Raw genomic sequence first — 20,770 nt, forward strand, 5'->3', positions numbered from 1 at the left:
ATAATCCAACGTTCCTGAGCTTTCATTTCAATCAGATCACAAACAAAAAGAAAACCAACAAATTACCAGAAACAACAAACACATTTCTATATATATATATATATATAAGCTCATATGGAAGCCAAGCCAGTTGCTGCAGCTAATCGTGTTTACGAGGACTTTGATCCTCCATCAAATTGGGCAAGCGAGCCAGAACACGACACTCTAATCCTCGAGCTACCAGGTATGTTTCTCTTTCTCTTTAATATTCTTTTATCTGTACATCTCTGTTATGAGTTCGAATTTGAGTTTTCAGATTTAATATTTTATCTACATATAATATAAGGGTTGAGATTATATTGATTGATGAGGTTTTTGTTTTTTAAGCTTTCTTTTCAAGACACATAATTTACGCATACAAAAATGTAGAACTTTTGACGGATAAATGTAAACAAGCAGATGAAAGTAATTAATCAAAAATAAGACATGTAAGGACAAAAAAAAAAAAAAAAAAAAAAAATCTTTGTAGATTACGGGTCCGTTTGGATTTGAAAATTCAAAAAGTATGATCTAAAAATAACAATTTGAAAACGTAATTTTTAAAAATACAATTAAATGTTTGATAAAAATTACAATTTATCCTTTAAAATAGTGTTTTTTTTTTTTTTTTAAATAAAAAAAAAAGCAATTCAAAACAGTTTTATTTTCTGTTATTTGATTTAAAATTGTGTCTTTTATTTACAAAATGGCAACGACTTGTTAACATAACCATCTCTTAATTATATATGCAGGCTTTAAAAAGGAACAGCTAAGGGTTCAGGTAACCTCAAATCGTAGCCTGAAGATCACCGGCGAACGCTCGCTTGGTAACAACAAATGGCGGCGTTTTCAAAAGGAATTCCCCGTCCCGTCAAATGTGGACCCCAATTCAATCACTGCAAAGTTTGAAGGCGGCATGCTTTACGTCAAACACCCGAAAGTCATCACTGCTCTGCCTGGACCAGCACGGCCGGAGCAGGCAAAACCACCGGCGAAAGCTCCAAGGCCCGAACAGATGCCAAAAAGCGATCAGCCACAAGCAAAACCACCCGCACAAGCTCCAAGGCCCGAACAGATGCCTAAAAGCGATCAGCCACAACAAACTCAGAAGGCTGCTCAAGAAGTTTCTTCTTCAAAGTCATCCAATGTGGATAAACCAACAACTATTGGGAAAACTACTGCCCCTGTGCAAGCAAACGCCAACAAAGGACACGACGTTAACGATGCTAACAGGGATATTTCCCAAAAGACACCGGAGAAGGAGAAGGAACCGAGCGACGATGCTGCAAACAAGAAGAAGAGCACATCGCCCGATGCCGACATTACGGCCGGCACAAGTCATGAAAAGCAGAAAAGGACTCCCGGCGACTCGGTTGTTAAGAAATCAGAGAAGACGGACAAACGAGCAGTGACCGGAAATGTGGATGCCGGCCTTAAATCCGATGATCAGCAAGAAGGTTATAAGCGATCGGTTTCTAGTTTGGCGACGGAGCTGACGAAGCCAAAGACATTATTGAACTTAATTGTGGCTGGACTTATGGTTCTGGTATTTGTCCTATATCTTAAGAATGCAGTGAAGCCAATTGGAGGACCTAAAAGTGAACACCCATAATGTATTTATGTGTAAATGAGCCAACTTGGCTCTAGCAATGCTGATGCCAGTGAATGTGTTGAATAAAGTGGCCTGTAATTTTTCTTTTCTTCCAAGAAATAATTATCAAACAATATTGATTATATGGTATGTTTGGGAACGATAAGAAAATAAGATTTTATTTATTTTTTTTTTTTTATTTTATATCATAAAGGCAAATTATTCAAATATCTTTTTTCATTAACTTTATTTGTCTCAAAATTCGTAGATTAAATTATAGTTGAATTCAGATTTTAAAAACTCGAATACCCAAAAATTTCATTTGAAAAAAATAGAGTCATGAAAATTGCTTGACAAGAATGAATTTATAAGTAGCAAGATTTTTTGGCAAATAGTCATCCTATCACATTCACATTTTAGATAATTTACTGCAAGAAAATTGCTTTCTAATGTAATGACACAAATTATGGTGGCAGACACAAAGAGAAATGCTACGTACCCAAAACCTTTTTTTTCCAAATTCTTTTTTACAGATGATTTGGAAACCCCGTTCGATTAAGAGGAAAAAAAATAAAAAAAATAAAATTAAACCTAGTTATTTTTTGAACGGACCAGATCATTTGGAAACATGAATTTGTGAAAAAAAATTTGGGGTCTGTAGCATTTTTTGTCACCAAAACTGATGCATATGGCAACAAATTTAAACAAATTATGCAGTCGTATCGTATTACCTGTTTATTTATAAAATTTGATTCATATCAAGTTGATCGACCCCCTAAATCAACCCATCCCGACACGCCAACAAAAATTATGAGCCCTATGCCAAACTCTTTGTACATGGGTGGTATGTTGTTTAAGTTTGAGCTTAGGAATGCTCCTTCGCCCCCACTTATTTTTGTTTTTGTTTTTTATTTTTTTTTAAGAAATAAATATTTTTGGAGCATAATTAAAAAACTTTACACGCACATGAGCATAATTAATTATTTTTGACAAAATTAAATTAAAAACACAAAAGAACTATTTATTCGAACCACAGAGAAATCAGAAATTTCTTCCTTCATACCCAAAAGGAAGTGTCCTTTCCCCGCCTACATTTTTATCACTACACGATCAACATCTGAGCGCCAAACCCCAATCCCAAGTTTCCAAATAAACTGCATCCGACGACCCAGTGCACCGCGGCCATCCGCATGAGAAACTGGGGCACACGGGGTCTTTCTCCGCCCCGGAAATGGCCGCTAGAGCCCCCGACGTCGTTGCTGCGCTGACACCAAACGCATCTTGTGGTCTAAACGAACAAGATTCTTGGTCGTTGGAATTGTTTTCGCCAGGGGCGCTGTTATTCCCACTAAACGCACCTTGTGGTCTAACCCACACGCAGCGAGTTCGTACCTTTTCGTCCTTTACAGCTAAGTTTACATCGCATTTTCCACGTTGTATTTGACGAAACCAATCTGGGCCGTGTAGTTTTTATGTTAAAGATTACTATGCGGCATGTGTTTGACGAAAGTCGTAGCTGGGCCTAAGATAGATACATAAGTGAACATCGAGGCTAATTGTGACAAAGATGAGAACCCACATAGTCAATTTCATAATCAAACACCCCCACCAGCCTTCCATGGCTGTGCGGTCGAAAACAACCTCTTCCCAGTACGTAGCATCAAGATCTAGAGACCCTGTGCTTGAGAAACTGATGGACAAGTACAAACATCTTTTCAAAGTCATTGCCATTCAAGACCTCATCCTCGCAAACCCAAAGAACCCATGTGTGTCCCTTGACTTCCTGTCCAGGCTCTCGCAAAGGCTTCACCTCAATCGTGGCGCCGCTGCCTTCCTCCGCAAATATCCTCACATTTTCCACATTTTCTATGACCCCGCGAAGTCCCAACCCTTCTGCAGATTAACGGACGCTGCTATGGAGATTTCATGCCAAGAAACGGAGGCTATCAATGCTTCGTTGCCAGTTGTTGTCGACCGTTTGTTACGCCTTCTGTCAATGTCGGCATCCAATTCTTTGCCACTTCGTGCCATTTTCAAGGTTTGGAGGGAACTTGGGCTTCCTGACGATTTTGAGGAATCGGTAATAGCTCGAAACTCACATCTTTTTCGACTTTGTGATGCTCATGAACCCAACACTCATGTCTTGAAATTGGTTGATGTGAGTCCTGGTAATCGTTTTATGGCATCGGTTGAGAATTGGAGGGTTATGGAGTGTTGTAAGCAGGATTGCAGTGTTGAAAGGGTGGAAATGAGATATAGTTTTAAACATGGGTATCCTCCGTGCATGAAGTTGAGCAAGAATTTTAGGGCCAAGATTAAGGAATGGCAGAGGTTGCCGTATGTGGGGCCGTACGAGGAGATTGGAGAGAAGAAGAGCTCTAAGGCTGGAGTGAGGGCATTGGAGAAACGGGCGGTTGCAATCGTTCATGAATTCTTGAGCCTGACGGTGGAGAAGATGGTGGAAGTGGAGAAGATCAGCCAGTTCAGGAAATGGTTTGGGATCGATTTAAATATAAGGGATTTGTTCTTGGATCATCCAGGCATATTTTATTTGTCCACTAAGGGGAAGAGACATACCATCTTTCTGAGAGAAGCCTATGAGAGGGGATGTTTGATTGAACCAAATCCTGTTTATGATGCTAGAAGAAAACTTCTTGATCTTGTTGTCTTGGGAAGTCGCGATTGGTTCAATGGTGAATCAAAGCCAAGGCACAGTCTTAATTGCAAGGAGGCCGAGTTTCAGGAAGAGGACAATTGCCAAGATGATGACTTTTGAGCATCCTGACCAAAGCATTTCAACTTCCAGTACCAGGTGCTTCATTAGTTTGCCCATCCAGATTTGGAGCTCCATTATTCACTGTGTGCTAGAAGTTGTCATCCATTTGAAGGCCTCATTTCATTGCCTCTTTCTGATGGTAAATTAAAGGTTGTCATATTGAAGAATCACGCAGAGATGATACCTCTCTCTCTCTCTCTCTTTCTCTGTGCGCTTGTAATTGGGAAGTTATACACACCAAGTTTGTATTGAACCACACTCCACCATTTCTTTTTAAGAGATTATCCTCAAATTGTTTAAGACTGATGGTAAAATGCTTAAGGTTCTCGTGTAAAATGCTGGTCCAGCAAGAAAAAGCATGATCTTTTGCAATATGCAATTGATAATTCATGTCGGAATATTAATAAAGATGACTTCTACAAGAGGCCTCATCTGAGAGTGTTGAATATTTGAGAGAACCTTTACCATAATGCCGTTCAATAGCAGCCATGTTTGATGGTATTTTGTGGTACAAGAAAGCGTGATTAAAGATAATAAAGTATAATACAATTAAACCATAATAATTAAGCCTTCTCAGTTAAAGTAGACCCTATCAAAGAGCAATGCTAATTATCTGAGAAGATCCTCTTGAGTCATTTACCTTCTTCATTTGGGTACTCTAAGCTTACAGCCACCCATTTGTTTTCACTGATTGGCAGCACTGTAATGCCCTTGGGGAATGCAATATCCGGGAAGCTTGAATACACCCTTACCCTGTTGCATAGCAAATGACTCCCTGTTCCTATTTTTGGGTCTGAACTGGGGAGAGCAGAAAGTTTGGCATGTGTCAATGCAGGAGAAGGCATTAATTCCTCATGCTTGGGACTAGAAAAGGATTTCTCATTATTCTCAATGTCCTCCTCCTTTTGTAGCACTGCAGGAGCTGAGCTACAGTCCTCAGTGTCTACTTCGGCAAAGCCCAATAATGTTTCCCTCGAACCCACTTCTTGAACTTCATCCACTGGAGACATGTAAGCCAAAAGCATACTGAATCATGCATGCAACTTGGAAAAGTTTTAAGAACTAAGTAATGCTAAAATATTTTTAGGGTAAATTTCACTTACCCTTGAACTGTTAAGGGTTCTGCAATCGTCACCTCGAATCATTAAAACTTTCAATGTTGGGTTTCCAATTATCAGCCCCTTTTAATTTCAACCTTACCGTTAGGGTTTTGTATTAAATCAAATGGCTAAAAATAAAAATAAAAATAATTTATACCCCTGTATAATATATAAAAATAAAAATTTTCCCTTCAGAAATAAAAAGTAAAAATTAAAAAAAGAAAGAAAATGGGTGGTGAGTCTGGTGATCCATGGCCAGCCAGCCATGGGTTGTTTAGTTTCATTTTCTTTTTAAAAAAAATTAAAAACAAAGTATTTTGAACATTTTGGCGCCCTCTGGTTGGATTTTCTTGTGACATGAAAAGGGACCGATATTTGGGAGCTCGACATTGATAGTTTTGATAATTCGAGGTCATGATTGCAAAACCTTTGGCAATTAAAGGATAGTTTTCTCATCTTTTTTCAATAAAATGATTTAGGAATTAGTTTGGAAAAGAAAAACATGCATTAGGCATTGGGTGAATATGTTACCTGTACTTTCTTTGGCAGGTTCCTCGTACTTAATGATCGGAGATGGAAGCAGCTCGCACTGATCATGTTCAAGGTTGTGCTGTAACTCCGTGGCCACAGTCAATGTTGAGGTTTTGGTTAAGAGAGGTTCACTACCCACAAGATTTGGAGAAGTAACCTCGGCTGCACTCCCACTCAATCCACCTGAACAGGAAACCAACATGGACTTTATTCTCTATTCCAAAGCACATAAAAGCATATGAAAAAGAAAAGAAAAAAAAAAAAAAAGAGTTTCTAATTCCATTTTTCACACTTTGGCTTAACAGGGAGAGTTCAAATTTCATAAACATGAACCATTAACATGTGCAGTTATGAGACAAAATGAAATGGATAACCTAAAGAGACTGTAAGCATAGATGCATGGATTATGCATAATTTTAAGAGAAAATGCTCAGATGGTTCATCATTCCTTAAGGCTCAAAGGTTAACAATTTATTTTCTAAAATTAGAACCGTTATCAAATACATCATTATGCCATCCTTCCGTTAAATTTTTGACGGTGTTGCCACCGTCATTCCCAATAAGAATACAATGTGCCCCGTTTAATAAAAATATATATATATAAAAAAATGAAAAAAAATGCTAATATTAATTTTATACTTTTTTTTTTTTTTTATTAAACGGGATACGTGTTGGTTTCTGATTGGGTATGACGTGACGTCAGTACTGTTAAAAAATTCATAGAAGTATGACAAAATGATCTATTTGATAACGGTTCTAACCTTAGGAAGTAAATTGATAACTTTTAAACCTTTAAGAAGCGATTTGATAAAAGGTTATAGCTCAAGAACTATATATATAAATTAGAATCAAATCCATGTCCAGAAGAGAACAAATTAAATCTATTTCTAGTTGTTCTTCATGCGATAAGAACATTAAAATCACAGGCATAGATAGGTAGATAGATACTATTACAAAAGAAACAAGAGACTTACCCTGTTTAAGAAACGAGTAAGCAACCTTTGCAGCATTCAACTCTGCATGTTTCTTGGACTTCCCTCCTTTCCCTCGAAATATCTCTCCTTTAACTTCCACCGTTGAAAAGAACGTTGGCATGTGACATGGACCTATTTTTATAGTCTTATATATTGGTATGCTCAAGCCTTCACGCTGAGCTGACTCCTGCAACAGATTCTTGTACATCCCAGAGTCATCCTGAAAAGGGATTTAAATAAGCAATCAATGCATGTTATTTTTGCTGTCACATCATCCAGTTGTATGATTGTTGTACAAAAGTTTATTAATAGAATTACTCAGCATTTAAAAATATAATATGTGGGTAGGCAGAAAGAGTAATGCTATATAGTATACTACTATACAACAATTGCAATACAATTAGGATAACGTGGTAGTAAAAATTAGCATTTGAGTTATTTATTTATTTTACTTTTTTCTAAGGGGAAACTTCGCTTAACTCCCATGAATTACATCATTTTTTATATTACCTCCTTCCAAAGTTCAAAACTCTCAATTTAGTGTATCGAACTTCTAATTTTTGACAATATCACCCATCCGTTATTAAATCTTAACAGAGGAGTGTCAAAATTATCAAAATACCTATATATATATATATATATATATATATATTTTTTTAAAAAAAAAGGAAAAAAATGCAAGATTCCGGCGTTGGTCATGATTTAACAGAATTTGCAAAAATACTTACGCTTGAATATTTGCAATTTTTTTTATATAAAAAAATATAAATATTTTAGAAATTTTGACATGATGTAATGGAAAAACCTAACGGAGGGGTGGCATTGCAAAAAATTAGAAGTACAATACATTAAATTGAGAATTTATAAACTTTGTGTGGTAATTGCAAAAGTGATGGACTTTCATGAGAATAAGTGAAATTTTCCCTATTTTTTAGAAGTGTCGATCAAATGGTTGATTCTCATTGTCATAGTGTCACGTCATCTTAGATGTATAGCAGTCGTATAATAGTCTACTAAATAATATTACCCAGTCAGAAATAACAGGTGCTAATCATCTTCATTTCCAAGAAAAGAAAATGGCAGATATTAGTTGAGGAAACTTTGCCATATGAAGCTCATCAAGTGACAATGAAACTAAAGCAGCCTTTGCAGCAGCATGCTCTGCCTCCCCTAAGGCATGCCCACCAACGGCGACAGTATCCTTGAAGGGCATGGCATGAGATATTGCGCCATCACTTTTGCTAGTATATAATGGTGGGTCAAGATTTTTCCATCCAGAATTGTTCTGCATCTGTCTCTTGTAAAGGGTTTGCGAATCTATGACAATGAATCCACTGTTAGACATTTGCTTTGCTTCACAAATGCATGATGATGAGCATGGATATTTAACTGGAACGAGAGGTGAATTATAGAGACAGAATTTGAACTTGGGACTAGATCTGTTATTATACCATATTAAATCGATTACTACTTATTTTAAAAGTTTAAGCTGATAAAAATTGGTGAATTTAATCATTTAAATTAATATTTCAATACTTTCTTTCATTCGTGGGCTCAAAATCCCTCTCAACAAGTGAGACCCAACACGTGAAATATTTATTTGAGATTAGGGTGAATTACAGAGACAAGATTTGAACTCAAGACCTGCTTTGATATAATGTTAAATTATCACTTATCCTAAAAGCTTAAGCTGATAAAAAAAAAAATTGATTTAATCATTTAATTAATATTATATCATGTGTAAAGATACTAAAGGAGATGGAATAAATTTTAAATGATAAAAGCAAATACAGGATGATAAAGATTTCAAATGCAACAGCACTTGATATATGAAAAGCAATAGTATTCAAATCCCTCACCGTCGATAAAGCTTGTTTGGGTGTACGATTTTATTCTACTAATTTTTACTATATTTAAAATTGAGAATACCGAGAAAATTTATTTTTTGAAATTATATTTAGATGATTTAGAGAACTTGAGACGAAATTGAGAAAAGTAAGATAAAACTTAATTGAGTAGAAGTTGAATTTAAAAAATCCACCTAAACATGTTTTCCAAAAATAATAAAATATAATAAAAAAGCATGAATTACCCAAACATGAAGCATCTGATTGAATCTCAGGATCCTCAATCGTTGGCCCTCCAGCAGTAGCTTCTACAAGGAAATGTTGATAGTATTAAAAGCATAAGTGGATATTTACAAGCCACATGGTTTTACTTGAGTTTTCCATGAAAATATATTTTAAAATACACTAAGAAGAACAGATTTTTGACCAAAATTTTAAGACCAATCTTAATAACTAACTAAAGTCTCATGTATATTGATTTGATATATGCAATGAGTAAATCCCTCAAATGATCCTACAATGCTGACTTAGCAGCCTCAAGTAACCGTCGGTCTTTGTTAACGAGTTTTGATTGAGACTACTACGAGATAGTTATGGAATAAAAATATATGATTTTTAGCATTAATCGTTGGCTTTTTATTTTCTTTGTATATATGGCACCTAATAAGTGGGGGCATGATATGATATATGAATTGAACAACATTTTCATTTTCACCCCAAGAATTTCCATTTTATTTACTGAATGAAAAAAAAAATAAAAATAGTAAGTTTACTGCAAGGACTTAATAGGCGTAGTAGCTACATATATGAATGAGAAACATTGGTTCAAAACTTCAGTGTGTACATACATACATATACGTACCGGAAGTGAAGCGGAGGAAAGCGAGTTTGGCGGCGTCGTTTTGGGCTAGTTTGGAGGACCTGAAGGGAAAGGAAGAGTGAAAGGACTGGCCGTTGACGGAGACGGCAGCCTTGAAGCGAGGGTCGTGGTCGGGTCCGTCTTTCACGGTCGAGTACTTTGGAAAACTCCACTGCTTCTCGTGGCTAAGTTCCTGCAGCCTCGTCTTGTACATTCTCTCTCTCTCTCTCCAAGCTATTCTCTTCTTTCTACCGAGCGTGATATATACATGGACGTTGTTGCAGAAATGAAAAAGAGGCTGTATATATATATATATATGATGAGATTTTCAGCAAGCTTTGGCCTAGAGAGAGAGAGAGAGAGAGAGGAATAAAAATGATTCCCCCGTGAAGTACTTTTTTGTTGACTGCCATTTGAACGATTTGTTGAACTGGTTCTGGCTGTTTGTGAGAGAGATACGTACTTGGGGAAATTGGAATCATATGAAAGCTGTTGCAGACTGCAGTCAAACCGGCAAGTCTTAAATGCTACATTTTTGCATGCTTTTGGATGAACACACAATATTTCAAAGACTAATCTTTTCTCTTCTCTTTTTTTTTTTTTTTTTTTTTTTTTTTTTTTTTTTTTTTTTTTTTCTTTTTCTTTTTTTTTTAGCAAATACAAGTAAAAATAAAGATAAAAGTAGTGCTATGCACTATTCTTATTATTTATTTATTTATTTTAATTTTTTCACATTTTTCAATAACAATTCACGTCAAAACATTCTCACTTTTTATATCACATCAATAATTTTTTTATTATTATTCAAATAAAAAAATTTACTACAATATAAAACTTTTTCACTTTTCTATACAAATTCTTTTTACTTTTTATCACATCTTCACTTTTTATTACTTCTAAAATTAACAACTCACTACTCTGTTCTTTACAAGCATTTGCCAAACAAGGCCAAAGATATTGAGCAGACAATAACTTAATCAGATGACGATGGTGGTATATATATATATATATCAACTTTATCGACGAAGGAAGATAGCTTGATTAGTTAATTTCAACAGCTACAAGAGATATTAAAATTTAAATAGTTTAATAGATCTTTAACTTGTTTTTATCCTTGTCTACTTGTATTTACTCACTTGCAAGTGTACAGATAATCTATATATATATATATATGTAACGTTAAATAATAATGTTATTTAGTAGATTGTTAAACAATTGTACGTCATACAATTTGATAATTTGATGATGTGACAATAGAAATCAACCATTGGATTAACACTTGCAAAAAAAAAAAAAAAAATTTAAAGACTGATTTGTACCGTCACGTCATCCCAATTGTATAGTAATTATATAACAGACTACTCAATAGTATTACTTCTAAATGAAACTTGGCAATGACAACCGGATATTAATGGCCATTCATTCAAACAAGCAAAACTTTTATAGTATCATAGTATTATAGTTTCATTGACTTTAAACTTTTGTTAAACTTAATAATTTTAAAAATCGCATCAGTTTTGGATGGACATAGAAGAGACGTGGGGTGACATTTAAAATTACTCTACTAGCCATCCTTATTTTGGCCGATTTGGAGTAATTTTCTTCGACCAACTTTCACCTCTTTAAAGACCACGTATTTGGCCAGTAGAGAGATTGTGAGAATTAGATAAATAGTTTCTCATTTGTCATATTTCTCGTGTTTTCATTTGGGGGCAAATTTCTTGTGTGAGGGTGGATTTGGGTTTTTAGTAATTTTCTTGTAACTACTCTTTGTACTCTATCTATGAATTTTTCCTTAATCGTCCCCGACTGTAAATGCAAGCTTATTAAACCGAACCACGTAAATCTTAATTTTTTGTTTGATTGGATTATTTTATTCTGTTTTCTTTTTCTGCTTCTTTGCTATCAAAAAAATGTATTTTGTCAGAACAGCACTGAGTCATGCCCTCCAAAGCTTGTCATTGACTATCAAGGAAAAGTTGAAGCAATTTCTTAGCACATGATTTGAGAATTTACTTGAATTATACAGAGATGTGACTATAAGTAAAGTCAAGCATTCTCAAGGAAATAAAATAGAAGAAAACAGAACAGCTTGTAGAGAGATAAAGAAAATTCAATATGAAAACCCCCATGGGGCATATTTAAACACAAATCCGAATCCATCACCTCCTAGAAAAAGGGAAAAAAAAATGAAAATGAAAATAAAAGAGGAGAAAAGAAGACTCATCTTAACAATAAGCCACATTATTTAAACTTAGTAGAGAAATCCCCTTCTCAATACAAGAATACCATTATTTTCACATCTGAACTCACTTGGCACTGCCCAGCTGAGTGCGGAGCAGCTTGGCGGCAGCAACCATGTTTTTGAGAGCAGGCTTGACTTCAGGGTACTTGCGTGTCTTGAGGCCACAATCAGGGTTTACCCACAGAATGTTGGTCTCCAGGACTGCAAGCATCTTGTTGACTCGGTCGGCAATTTCTTCTGTAGATGGGATCCTAGGTGAGTGGATGTCATACACACCAGGACCAATGCCAGCACCATATTTCACTCCCTCACGGAAGACCGAGAGAAGCTTCTCGTCCGATCTAGAGTTCTCGATGGTGATCACATCGGCATCCATGTCTATTATCGAGTGAATAATGTCATTGAAATTTGAGTAACACATGTGCGTGTGGATCTGTCCAAGACATAAGAATGTTCACAGTTATATCCAATCTTTTCTGAATATGCGTATATATATAGCCCAAGTTTTATGCTGTTTAAATTCTACACACACACACTGTTTGAAGGAAAAAAGAAAAGGAATGGCACTAGATTATTTTAAATAATTCCGTGATTACAACATTTCCTCTGTTCTTTCTCTAATATGCTTCCCTTTGAGACTTGTTCCTAAATTTTCAATACTAATTTCTAAATGCTATCAGAAGATAATTCCCAGATCTAAAGTTTGTTTGGCACGGTGGCAAATATTCTCCACATGTTGAGTTAAAGTAATAATAATAAAATAAAATACTATTATTCAAGTTGACACAACAGAATCTGAAAAAAAGACAAAAGGAGCCTAGAGAAGTAAACTGAACCTGGGTAGTGTCTTGCACACCAGAGTTGGTGATCCTGAAGGAGTGAACAGCCCACTTTAGGTAGAACGCCTGGTCAGACTTCCTAAGAGGCAAACCTTCTCTTAGAGCAGCCTCATCAATCTGGATAACTGTAATACCAGCTTTCTCAAGATCCTCAACTTCATCCTTGATGGCCAAAGCAATCTGATAGCAGGTCTCAAATCTACAGGCAAGGTGTTACACAGCGTTAAAAACAACTTGAAACCCAACAAAACAAAACAGATGCAAAAAGAAAAGAAAAAGGTACAGCAATTTTGTTACCTGGGCTGGTCATTTCTAACAAAGGACCAGTTCAGAATAGTAACAGGGCCAGTCAGCATTCCCTTCATAGGTCGCTTAGTAAAACTTTGCGCTGTTGAAGACCAAAAGACAGTCATGGGCTTGGGGCGGCTCACATCACCATAGATGATTGGTGGTTTCACACAACGGGACCCATAAGATTGGACCCAACCATTGACAGTGAAGGCAAATCCAGACAACTGCTCTCCAAAATACTCAACCATGTCGTTCCTCTGATTTGCAACAAAATTAAGATTTTAAAAACTTCTAATAATGGATGGCATAGTAGAACCCAGTATGCAATTCTATTTAAGATGAGAAACTCACCTCTGGCTCTCCATGTACCAAAACATCAATGTCAAGCTCTTCCTGCAGCTTGACAACTTTGTTAATTTCCTCCTTGATAGCCTTGACATAATCTTCCTCAGAGATCCTAAAATATTGCAAGAAGACTGTTTCAGATAAGATACATATTCAAAATAATCACAGAACTACAGGACAACACAATTTATACAAGCAGAACGCTCACTTTTTAGCCTTGTATTCGCGGCGGACTCTTCGAAGTTCCAATGTCTGAGGGAAAGATCCAATTGTTGTCGTCGGAAGAATTGGAAGGTTCAGCTTCTTCTGCTGAGCTTCCAGCCTGGCACTCACAGTTGTGGCCCGGCGGTGTTCAGAGCCCTTCAAAGCAGCAGCCTAAGCAAGAGACGAGCAGTCAAAGTAAGGCGAAACTGCAGCATATTCAAGCATTAGGGATAAAATTGTACACAAACACTTACAGCCTTTTGGACAGCCTCGTTTGTCACCCTTGGGGAGGATTTTCTTGAAGCCTGAGCTGCAGCATTAGCAGAGAAGAATGCCTGCAGATATAAAGAAAATGAGAAGCTGAAAAGGTACTCCTACTGGCTTATAATATTACCAACCAAAATTCACAAAAAAAATAAAAAAAGAAAGTGATATCAATTTTCTTGAATTCGAATAATTCCCATAAGAATACATCTTAGAGCAGGTCAAAGTGAACTGGGCTGAATCCAATTAAGGTTTAAGTCAAATACCTACTCCTATTACAATTTCAACGTCACTACAGAACCACTAGGGGCAACTAGCAAGCAAAACAAAATGGCAAAGGCCAAAGGAGTAGTAAAAGAGAAACTTTGAGCTTCAAATGTCAAAATCATGCAGGATGATGGCAATACTTCATACAACGAAAAATTTACAGAAGGCTAGACATACATACACATACATACTTGCATGCATATGTAGAGATTTAAGATGTCATTATCATAGAAATGCATTATATCACGAAAGAAGAAAGAAACATGAACAGTCTGATAAAGCATGTATGTAAGCACTTTCACCAAACCTTGTCATAGGAATACGTTGTATCAAGTTTATATCATTGCATCAAATTTATATCAACATACAACATGAACATGAGCATACAAACACAAAAACAAAATGCACTCACTTCTCTAAATATGCTTCAGAATGTCAAAATCATGCAGGATGATGGTAATACATCACACAACGAAAAATTTACAGAAGGCTACACATACATACTTGCATGCATATGTATAGATTTAAGATGTCATTATCATAGAAATGCATTATATCACGAAAGAAGAAAGAAACATGAATGGTCTGCTCACACATAAAGCATGCATGTAAGCACTTTCACCGAACCTTGTCATAAGAATACATTGTATAAAATTTATATCAACATACAACATGAACATGAGCATACAAACACAAAAACAAATATGCACTCACTTTCACTGAACATTGACAAAATACAGAAGGGGCGCTTCATGCATAAATATCACTAAACAACAGAAATCTAACACCACCACCACCACCCCCCACCCCCCGAAAAAAAGAAAAGAAAAAAAAAACATATATACATTTGAGCATATGTATGTATTTATGTACACGTGTCTGTTGTGTGGGTGTGAATGTAACCCTTAAAATGTAAAAACTTCGATGAATTCAATTGCAGCAGCATAAGTGAAAGTTGTGAATATTTATTTATAAGAAAATTTTATTAAGTTTTGATTATTTAGAAACAGGCAAATGTGAATTAATCTCTGGGACGCATTGAAAAGGGTTTGAATACAAAAAATTTAATGCATCACCAAAAGGGGCTTCAAAAACCAATGACAATAGTCACATGCAAGTAAATTATGCTTTGTCAAACTCAGATCATGCACAATGTATACAGCTCAAAGGACTATTTCCTGATGTCCAAAGAGAATGCATTCACATGACACCATTTCGTTTTTCAAATGCAAAGCTATTTCACATTGGCTAATAAAAATCTTGTGCTTTCTAAAACTTGATGGGTTTACAATATCGATGCAAAACCATAAAAACCATCCATCCAAATCAAAAGGGATAATATACAATGCTCAAATATCATTAAAAAAAAAATAAAAAATAAAAAATAAAAAATAAAAAAAAAAAACTATCCAAATTGAATTAGGCTGACATAAAAACAGAAAATTTGATATGATCCGGCTCTAAAAGCTGCACATCTAAGAAACTTTTTGTGATAATTTTAAGGGGGGGAAACTGAATGAGGAATCAGGAAAACAAAGAACAAAGGAGTACCTCATCCTTGTGGTGTCCAGACAATGCCTTGGCCAAGGCATTTACTTCAACTACTTTCTGTGCAGCAAATGCAAGCCACGATTTAATCTCTTTGTCCAACTTAGTCTCATTTACCAAATCAACCGCAGTGTGAAGTAGAGAGCAAGATGTTGAGACCACAATCTTGTCTGTAGAAAATAACAAATAGCATCATGTAACTTCTGCCAGATTAAATGAGGAACCATTAATTAAGCACACCATGATGGATACCTTTTCCAACAGTGCCCTCAAGAGTCTGCAGGGTACTGAGGGAAGATGCAAGATCATTGGCCCATATATTCCTTCCATCAACCACTCCAGCAAAAAGGTATTTGCCAGAAGGAAATCCACCCTTGATCAAATCAAGGGTCTGTGTTCCACGAACCAGGTCAAAACCATATCCAGATACACCCTTCAAAGAGGTAAGTGTCTTGTATGCATCAGCAGAAACATCAGAAAAGTATGTCTCAATCAGAACATTTAATCCCGCAAAAGATGACTCTAGCTCTGAGTAGGCATGGCTAAAGGCTTGCAATTGATGAGCATGAAGATCCAATATAAGGGTGGGCTCATCAAACTGGATCCAGGTAGCACCAGCTGCCTTCAGTTCAGTAACAACCTCCCTGCATAGGGTAAATCCTTGTTATACAGAACTTACAGAAACACATCTATGTATAGGATCAACTCAATATAACTGAAAAAATATACTCTTACTTGTAAACTGGGAGAATCTTGTCAATTAGGGAGAGGAGAGAAAAGGATTTCTCAACACCCTTTGCTGGTTTTGACAGCAATAAGTAGGAGATAGGGCCTATAAGGACTGGAACTGTATCAACTCCAAGCTGCAAAGATATGAAAACACAATGTTGGAAGAAGTTTATGGGGGAGTGACTTAATAGAGGTATAAGGTATTCTTTGATTCAACAACAACGAATGATTCAGTAAGATGCCGAGAAGTGGAGATCAACATAAAACTCCAAAATTAACAAATTGTTGAACTGTCTTATCAGCTCTTATCTTCCCTTAATCACTTTTATGTTGAAGATATCATAAGTCAAGAGTACTATATGGGCTATTGTGTGGATCGATTCAAATGACTGATATGTTCCTAACTTACACTGGTCATAAGATAAGGTGATATGACAAGAGTGTGAAAAAGTTGGGAAGGGTAAGTATAAGATCCGATTTAGGTTTGTAAAATTTGTGATTCACTCCCTTGGTTATACAATATGCTTCATGTACCGTCAAACTTCTTTAAGGTATAAGCGAAAATATCCTAATGTCTATTTTTTTATGCTATTAATATATTTCACTCAGAGTACGTGGGGCAGTCCTAGGAATCATTATTCTTCCATGTACAGATATAATCAAATAAGTCCATCCTGCATTAAAATAAGCCACAACCAACACTTTTACTACATGAATTAATTTTAAAGATTGCATCAAACGCCTTTTCAGTTATAATCAACATCTAGGAAATGCTTCTGCTTTCTGCAACCTTTTCATTTATATAACAAACTTCAAATGCTAAGGAAAACTAAATGCAGCTATTCCAACTTTATTGACACCACTATTTTCCACTATTGAAGCAAATGAAACAGCATCCCAAGTATGAAATATGGACAAAGTCAAAACACTTACAGCTTTAGCCTCCTTGAATTCATCCACGGCCTTGTGGGATGCATAAGAAAACTTCACATCTGGGCCCAATTCAGGGACAATGAAATGGCTGCACCAAAAATATATCTTTCATGTTCCATTACACCATTGACAAATACATATTTATATACATTTCAAGCTTACTAATATTCTTGGAACAAAAATAAATAAATAAAAAATCATATCACTTACTAGTTGGTGTCAAACCACTTGGTCATTTCCATGGCAGGTAGAGACGCATTTCCCCTAGCCATAGAGAAATAAACATCAAAGCCAATCTCGCCGCCATTCCAACCATATCTAGGAGGAACAGCCCCAAGCATGGCCGTGGTGTCTAACACTTGATCATAGTATGAGAAGGTGTTGCTAGGAATGTACTTGATTCCAGCATCAGCCATCTGCTTCCAGATGGATGACCTGAGATCTGCAGCCACTTTTTGCAATTCCTCGGCACTGCTCTTCCCATCCCAAAAAGATTCCAAAGCAAATTTGAGCTCTCTCTTGGGTCCCATGCGGGGATAACCGACGACGTGGGATGCCATAGCTCTGTTCCAACGAATGCCACAAAACAAAATTTAGACCCCCTTGTATGTTTAAAAGACTATATCGCACTTGCAAACAAATCCAAGAAAGTTATTTCAACCAATAAATACAAGTAGAAATTGTGAGAAAGAAAGAAATGGGAAAAAAAAATCCAGAAACACCAGTGCAACATTTGCACCATAGTGTATCTTATCAATTAGCCTCAAACAAAACAAACGTATTACGTAGTTCATACCAAATTTTGAATATGGACGCAATCTAAACCTCGAATTAAGGGGTGGAAAAAAAAAATTGATGAAAGACGAATCTGACAACCAATCCCTCTGTGTATTTCACATCAAATTTTGCTTAACCATGAAAGAACAAATATACGCAGATAAACTGAATCTTTTAGCCTTACAGTAACAATATTAAAGTTAATGGTAGTGAATGAAAGAGAGAACGAAAACCAAAAGTGCAACACTCGTGAACATCTGCTCAAGACTCCTTATGCTAAATGAACGTAAGACCCATTACATAAATGCTACAAAGTTCATATCCAATCCATAAGACAACAAAATCAAAACCCAAAAGTTAAAAGGAGAGAGAGAACGATGATACACACCCTGACACCCACCCACATCAAATCTAAAGAAATGATATTTGTATTAGCTAGAAGCCAAGGTTCAGAAGTGTTCAAGATATGGGAAAGAAAACGATTCTAAGGGTAAATTCATCGAACGACTAGAGTCACAAAGCTCAAAATTTTTACGTTCCATTCCACTCGTCCAATTGCAAAAAATTTCGATACAGTTATACAAGAAGCTACCATGTGATTAGCGGAGATCGAAGATTGAAATTCGTGTTAGCTAGAAATGAAAAATGGAGAGAGAGAGAGAGAGAGACCTTGAACGGAGAGAGAAGGGACGGAATGAGAGACGGCGGTTGGTTGAGAAAGAGAGAGACAGAGAGAGAGATGGTTGTAATATGAATCTCAGAGAGCTGCACGGCGCGAGTCTGTGTATGGAGGAGAAGACTAGGTTCATTTATACTCTCTCTCGCTAGCTCTACCACTCTCTCTCTCTCTCTCTCTCTCTCTCTCTCTCTCTCTCGCTTTCTCCTCTTGAATTATAAATAAATAAAAATGCATTTTATCAAAATTAGTGAGAATTGTTTTTATTCATTTTCATATCTTTCTATTTTTTATATCATTCTGTTTTGACCGATGTTCAATTATAAACATTTTTTGTATTTTTTAATTATTATTTTTTTAACCAGAGCACAATTCTTTTAAAAATGAGCAAAATTAGAAGCTTTTTGTTTAGAGCAGTGCTTGGGAGAGGGAAAATTTCCGGATTTCATCCGGAAATTTGGCCTTGCAGTGGCATATTTGTAATTATAATTAATTACAAATATGCCACTGCAAGGCCAAATTTCCGGATGATATCCGGAAATTTTTCCACTCCCAAGCATTACCCGTTTGGAGCAGTGCTTGGGAGAGGGAAAATTTCCGGATTTCATCCGGAAATTTGGCCTTGCAGTGGCATATTTGTAATTATAATTAATTACAAATATGCCACTGCAAGGCCAAATTTCCGGATGATATCCGGAAATTTTTCCACTCCCAAGCATTACCCGTTTGGAGCAGTGCTTGGGAGAGGGAAAATTTCCGGATTTCATCCGGAAATTTGGCCTTGCAGTGGCATATTTGTAATTTATTGATGATAATTAATATCTAGTACTCTATATTTTTTTTCTAAGCATATATATATATATATATGCCTTTTTTGGAAGTGAACTTAAACGCAAATTTGCATCCTCAATTTAAAAAAGTACATAAATTAAATGCAAATTGATTTGTAGTCAATTCTTACAAATTGATTTATATATATATATATATATATATATATATGATCACGTTTGATTTGTAGAGTTTTGTTACTCGAACAGATTAATTTTTATTGTCACGTCATTCCAGTTGTATCACATTAATATACAATTTATTTACTAAAAATATTAGAGTGGCCCCAACAAACGAAATAATACGCCCCCCCTCTCCATTTTACTATTTTAGAATACATATAAAAGCTTCACCTAACACTTCATTATGTGTGTGTATATATATATATATATATATATAGGTGAAAAAACAAATACCTTCTCGAATTGTTAGGCAGTTTGCAATGGGTCACCAGTTTTTTTTTTTTAAAAAAAAAAATTATGTTTTTGTATGATTTTATTTTTTTTCTAAATTTTGGTAAAGGTGTTTTTGTCATTTTTGTATAGAGGAGTACATTGCAATTTTTTAATAGTTTGTGAGACACTTCTTCAATTGAAAGTTTAAGAGTAGGTTGTCATTACGAATTTGCATACTAAAAGCATGATTTTAAATTAAATTACAGAAAATAAATTTCATTCGAAAATGCGTTTTTAAAAAATTGAAAAGGCAAAAAAATATGTTCTTTTAAATCGCAGCAAGAAGGTGCGATTTTAAAGACTAAATTGCGTTTTCAAATCGCACAGTTTAAAATCATTATTTTTAAATCACACGTTTTGAAAACACAAACCCAAACAGACCCTAAAATAAGTTACAAAGTGCATAAGGAGAAGAATAAACAAAAACATGGAAGCAATCTTAAAAAATAAAATAAAATAAAATAAAATTGAAACAGAGAAAGAGGAAGGTTACTGTGAAGGCGACTTCATAGACCTTATCATGGATCTTCCTTTAAAATGAAGAGTTTGGAGTGCACTTAACGCATCCCTGCTATATTGTGTAAAGAATCATCATTGGAAGAGTCTCTTTTGGTCAAAAGTCTTTTCAAAATTTGGTGAGATCAGATGCCACATAATACTCTAACATGACAAA

At 35.7% G+C, this 20,770-nt stretch overlaps 4 protein-coding genes across 4 annotated transcripts; 2 read left to right on the forward strand and 2 right to left on the reverse strand.

The window, feature by feature from the left end:
* Nucleotides 1-18: 18 nt before the first annotated feature.
* LOC133877941 (inactive protein RESTRICTED TEV MOVEMENT 2-like) lies at nucleotides 19-1,759 on the forward strand. The gene is made up of 2 exons (XM_062316399.1): nucleotides 19-223; nucleotides 771-1,759. The coding sequence occupies exons 1-2, from the start codon at nucleotides 115-117 to the stop codon at nucleotides 1,628-1,630; spliced, it is 969 nt and encodes a 322-aa protein (XP_062172383.1). The 5' UTR covers nucleotides 19-114; the 3' UTR covers nucleotides 1,631-1,759.
* Nucleotides 1,760-2,659: 900 nt separating this feature from the next.
* Nucleotides 2,660-4,807, forward strand: LOC133877108 (protein ROOT PRIMORDIUM DEFECTIVE 1). The gene has a single exon (XM_062315349.1). It carries the CDS (start codon nucleotides 3,177-3,179, stop codon nucleotides 4,383-4,385), a length of 1,209 nt encoding a protein of 402 aa, XP_062171333.1. The 5' UTR covers nucleotides 2,660-3,176; the 3' UTR covers nucleotides 4,386-4,807.
* A 210-nt stretch (nucleotides 4,808-5,017) lies between these two features.
* LOC133876756 (double-stranded RNA-binding protein 3-like) lies at nucleotides 5,018-9,920 on the reverse strand. Its single transcript, XM_062315003.1, has 6 exons — nucleotides 9,700-9,920; nucleotides 9,083-9,145; nucleotides 8,096-8,379; nucleotides 6,991-7,210; nucleotides 6,017-6,199; nucleotides 5,018-5,385 (listed from the first exon to the last, which is right to left on the reverse strand). Exons 1-6 carry the CDS (start codon nucleotides 9,908-9,910, stop codon nucleotides 5,018-5,020), a joined length of 1,329 nt encoding a protein of 442 aa, XP_062170987.1. The 5' UTR covers nucleotides 9,911-9,920.
* Nucleotides 9,921-11,788: 1,868 nt separating this feature from the next.
* Nucleotides 11,789-18,976, reverse strand: LOC133877426 (5-methyltetrahydropteroyltriglutamate--homocysteine methyltransferase-like). The gene is made up of 12 exons (XM_062315716.1): nucleotides 18,808-18,976; nucleotides 17,572-17,925; nucleotides 17,362-17,449; nucleotides 16,435-16,562; nucleotides 15,952-16,343; nucleotides 15,703-15,869; nucleotides 13,875-13,955; nucleotides 13,625-13,791; nucleotides 13,423-13,528; nucleotides 13,078-13,328; nucleotides 12,778-12,979; nucleotides 11,789-12,374 (listed from the first exon to the last, which is right to left on the reverse strand). Exons 1-12 carry the CDS (start codon nucleotides 18,945-18,947, stop codon nucleotides 12,006-12,008), a joined length of 2,445 nt encoding a protein of 814 aa, XP_062171700.1. The 5' UTR covers nucleotides 18,948-18,976; the 3' UTR covers nucleotides 11,789-12,005.
* Nucleotides 18,977-20,770: the final 1,794 nt, after the last annotated feature.

Source organism: Alnus glutinosa, chromosome 9, assembly GCF_958979055.1.
Source record: "Alnus glutinosa chromosome 9, dhAlnGlut1.1, whole genome shotgun sequence".
Taxonomy (NCBI): domain Eukaryota; kingdom Viridiplantae; phylum Streptophyta; class Magnoliopsida; order Fagales; family Betulaceae; genus Alnus; species Alnus glutinosa.

What these genes read in the sequence shown, in the direction of transcription:
- LOC133877108 (XM_062315349.1), top strand. Translation starts at nt 3,177, where the DNA reads ATGAGAACCCACATAGTCAATTTCATAATCAAACACCCCCACCAGCCT.
- LOC133877426 (XM_062315716.1), bottom strand. Translation starts at nt 18,947, where the DNA reads ATGAACCTAGTCTTCTCCTCCATACACAGACTCGCGCCGTGCAGCTCT. An exon ending in AAGATTCTCCCAGTTTACAA is followed by an intron (nt 16,344 to 16,434) that starts GTAAGAGTATAT and finishes TACCCTATGCAG; the next exon opens with GGAGGTTGTTACTGAACTGA. An exon ending in TGAGGGCACTGTTGGAAAAG is followed by an intron (nt 15,870 to 15,951) that starts GTATCCATCATG and finishes TATTTTCTACAG; the next exon opens with ACAAGATTGTGGTCTCAACA.
- LOC133877941 (XM_062316399.1), top strand. Translation starts at nt 115, where the DNA reads ATGGAAGCCAAGCCAGTTGCTGCAGCTAATCGTGTTTACGAGGACTTT. An exon ending in TCTAATCCTCGAGCTACCAG is followed by an intron (nt 224 to 770) that starts GTATGTTTCTCT and finishes TTATATATGCAG; the next exon opens with GCTTTAAAAAGGAACAGCTA.
- LOC133876756 (XM_062315003.1), bottom strand. Translation starts at nt 9,910, where the DNA reads ATGTACAAGACGAGGCTGCAGGAACTTAGCCACGAGAAGCAGTGGAGT. An exon ending in TTACTCGTTTCTTAAACAGG is followed by an intron (nt 6,200 to 6,990) that starts GTAAGTCTCTTG and finishes TTTCCTGTTCAG; the next exon opens with GTGGATTGAGTGGGAGTGCA. An exon ending in ACCTGCCAAAGAAAGTACAG is followed by an intron (nt 5,386 to 6,016) that starts GTAACATATTCA and finishes ACATGTCTCCAG; the next exon opens with TGGATGAAGTTCAAGAAGTG.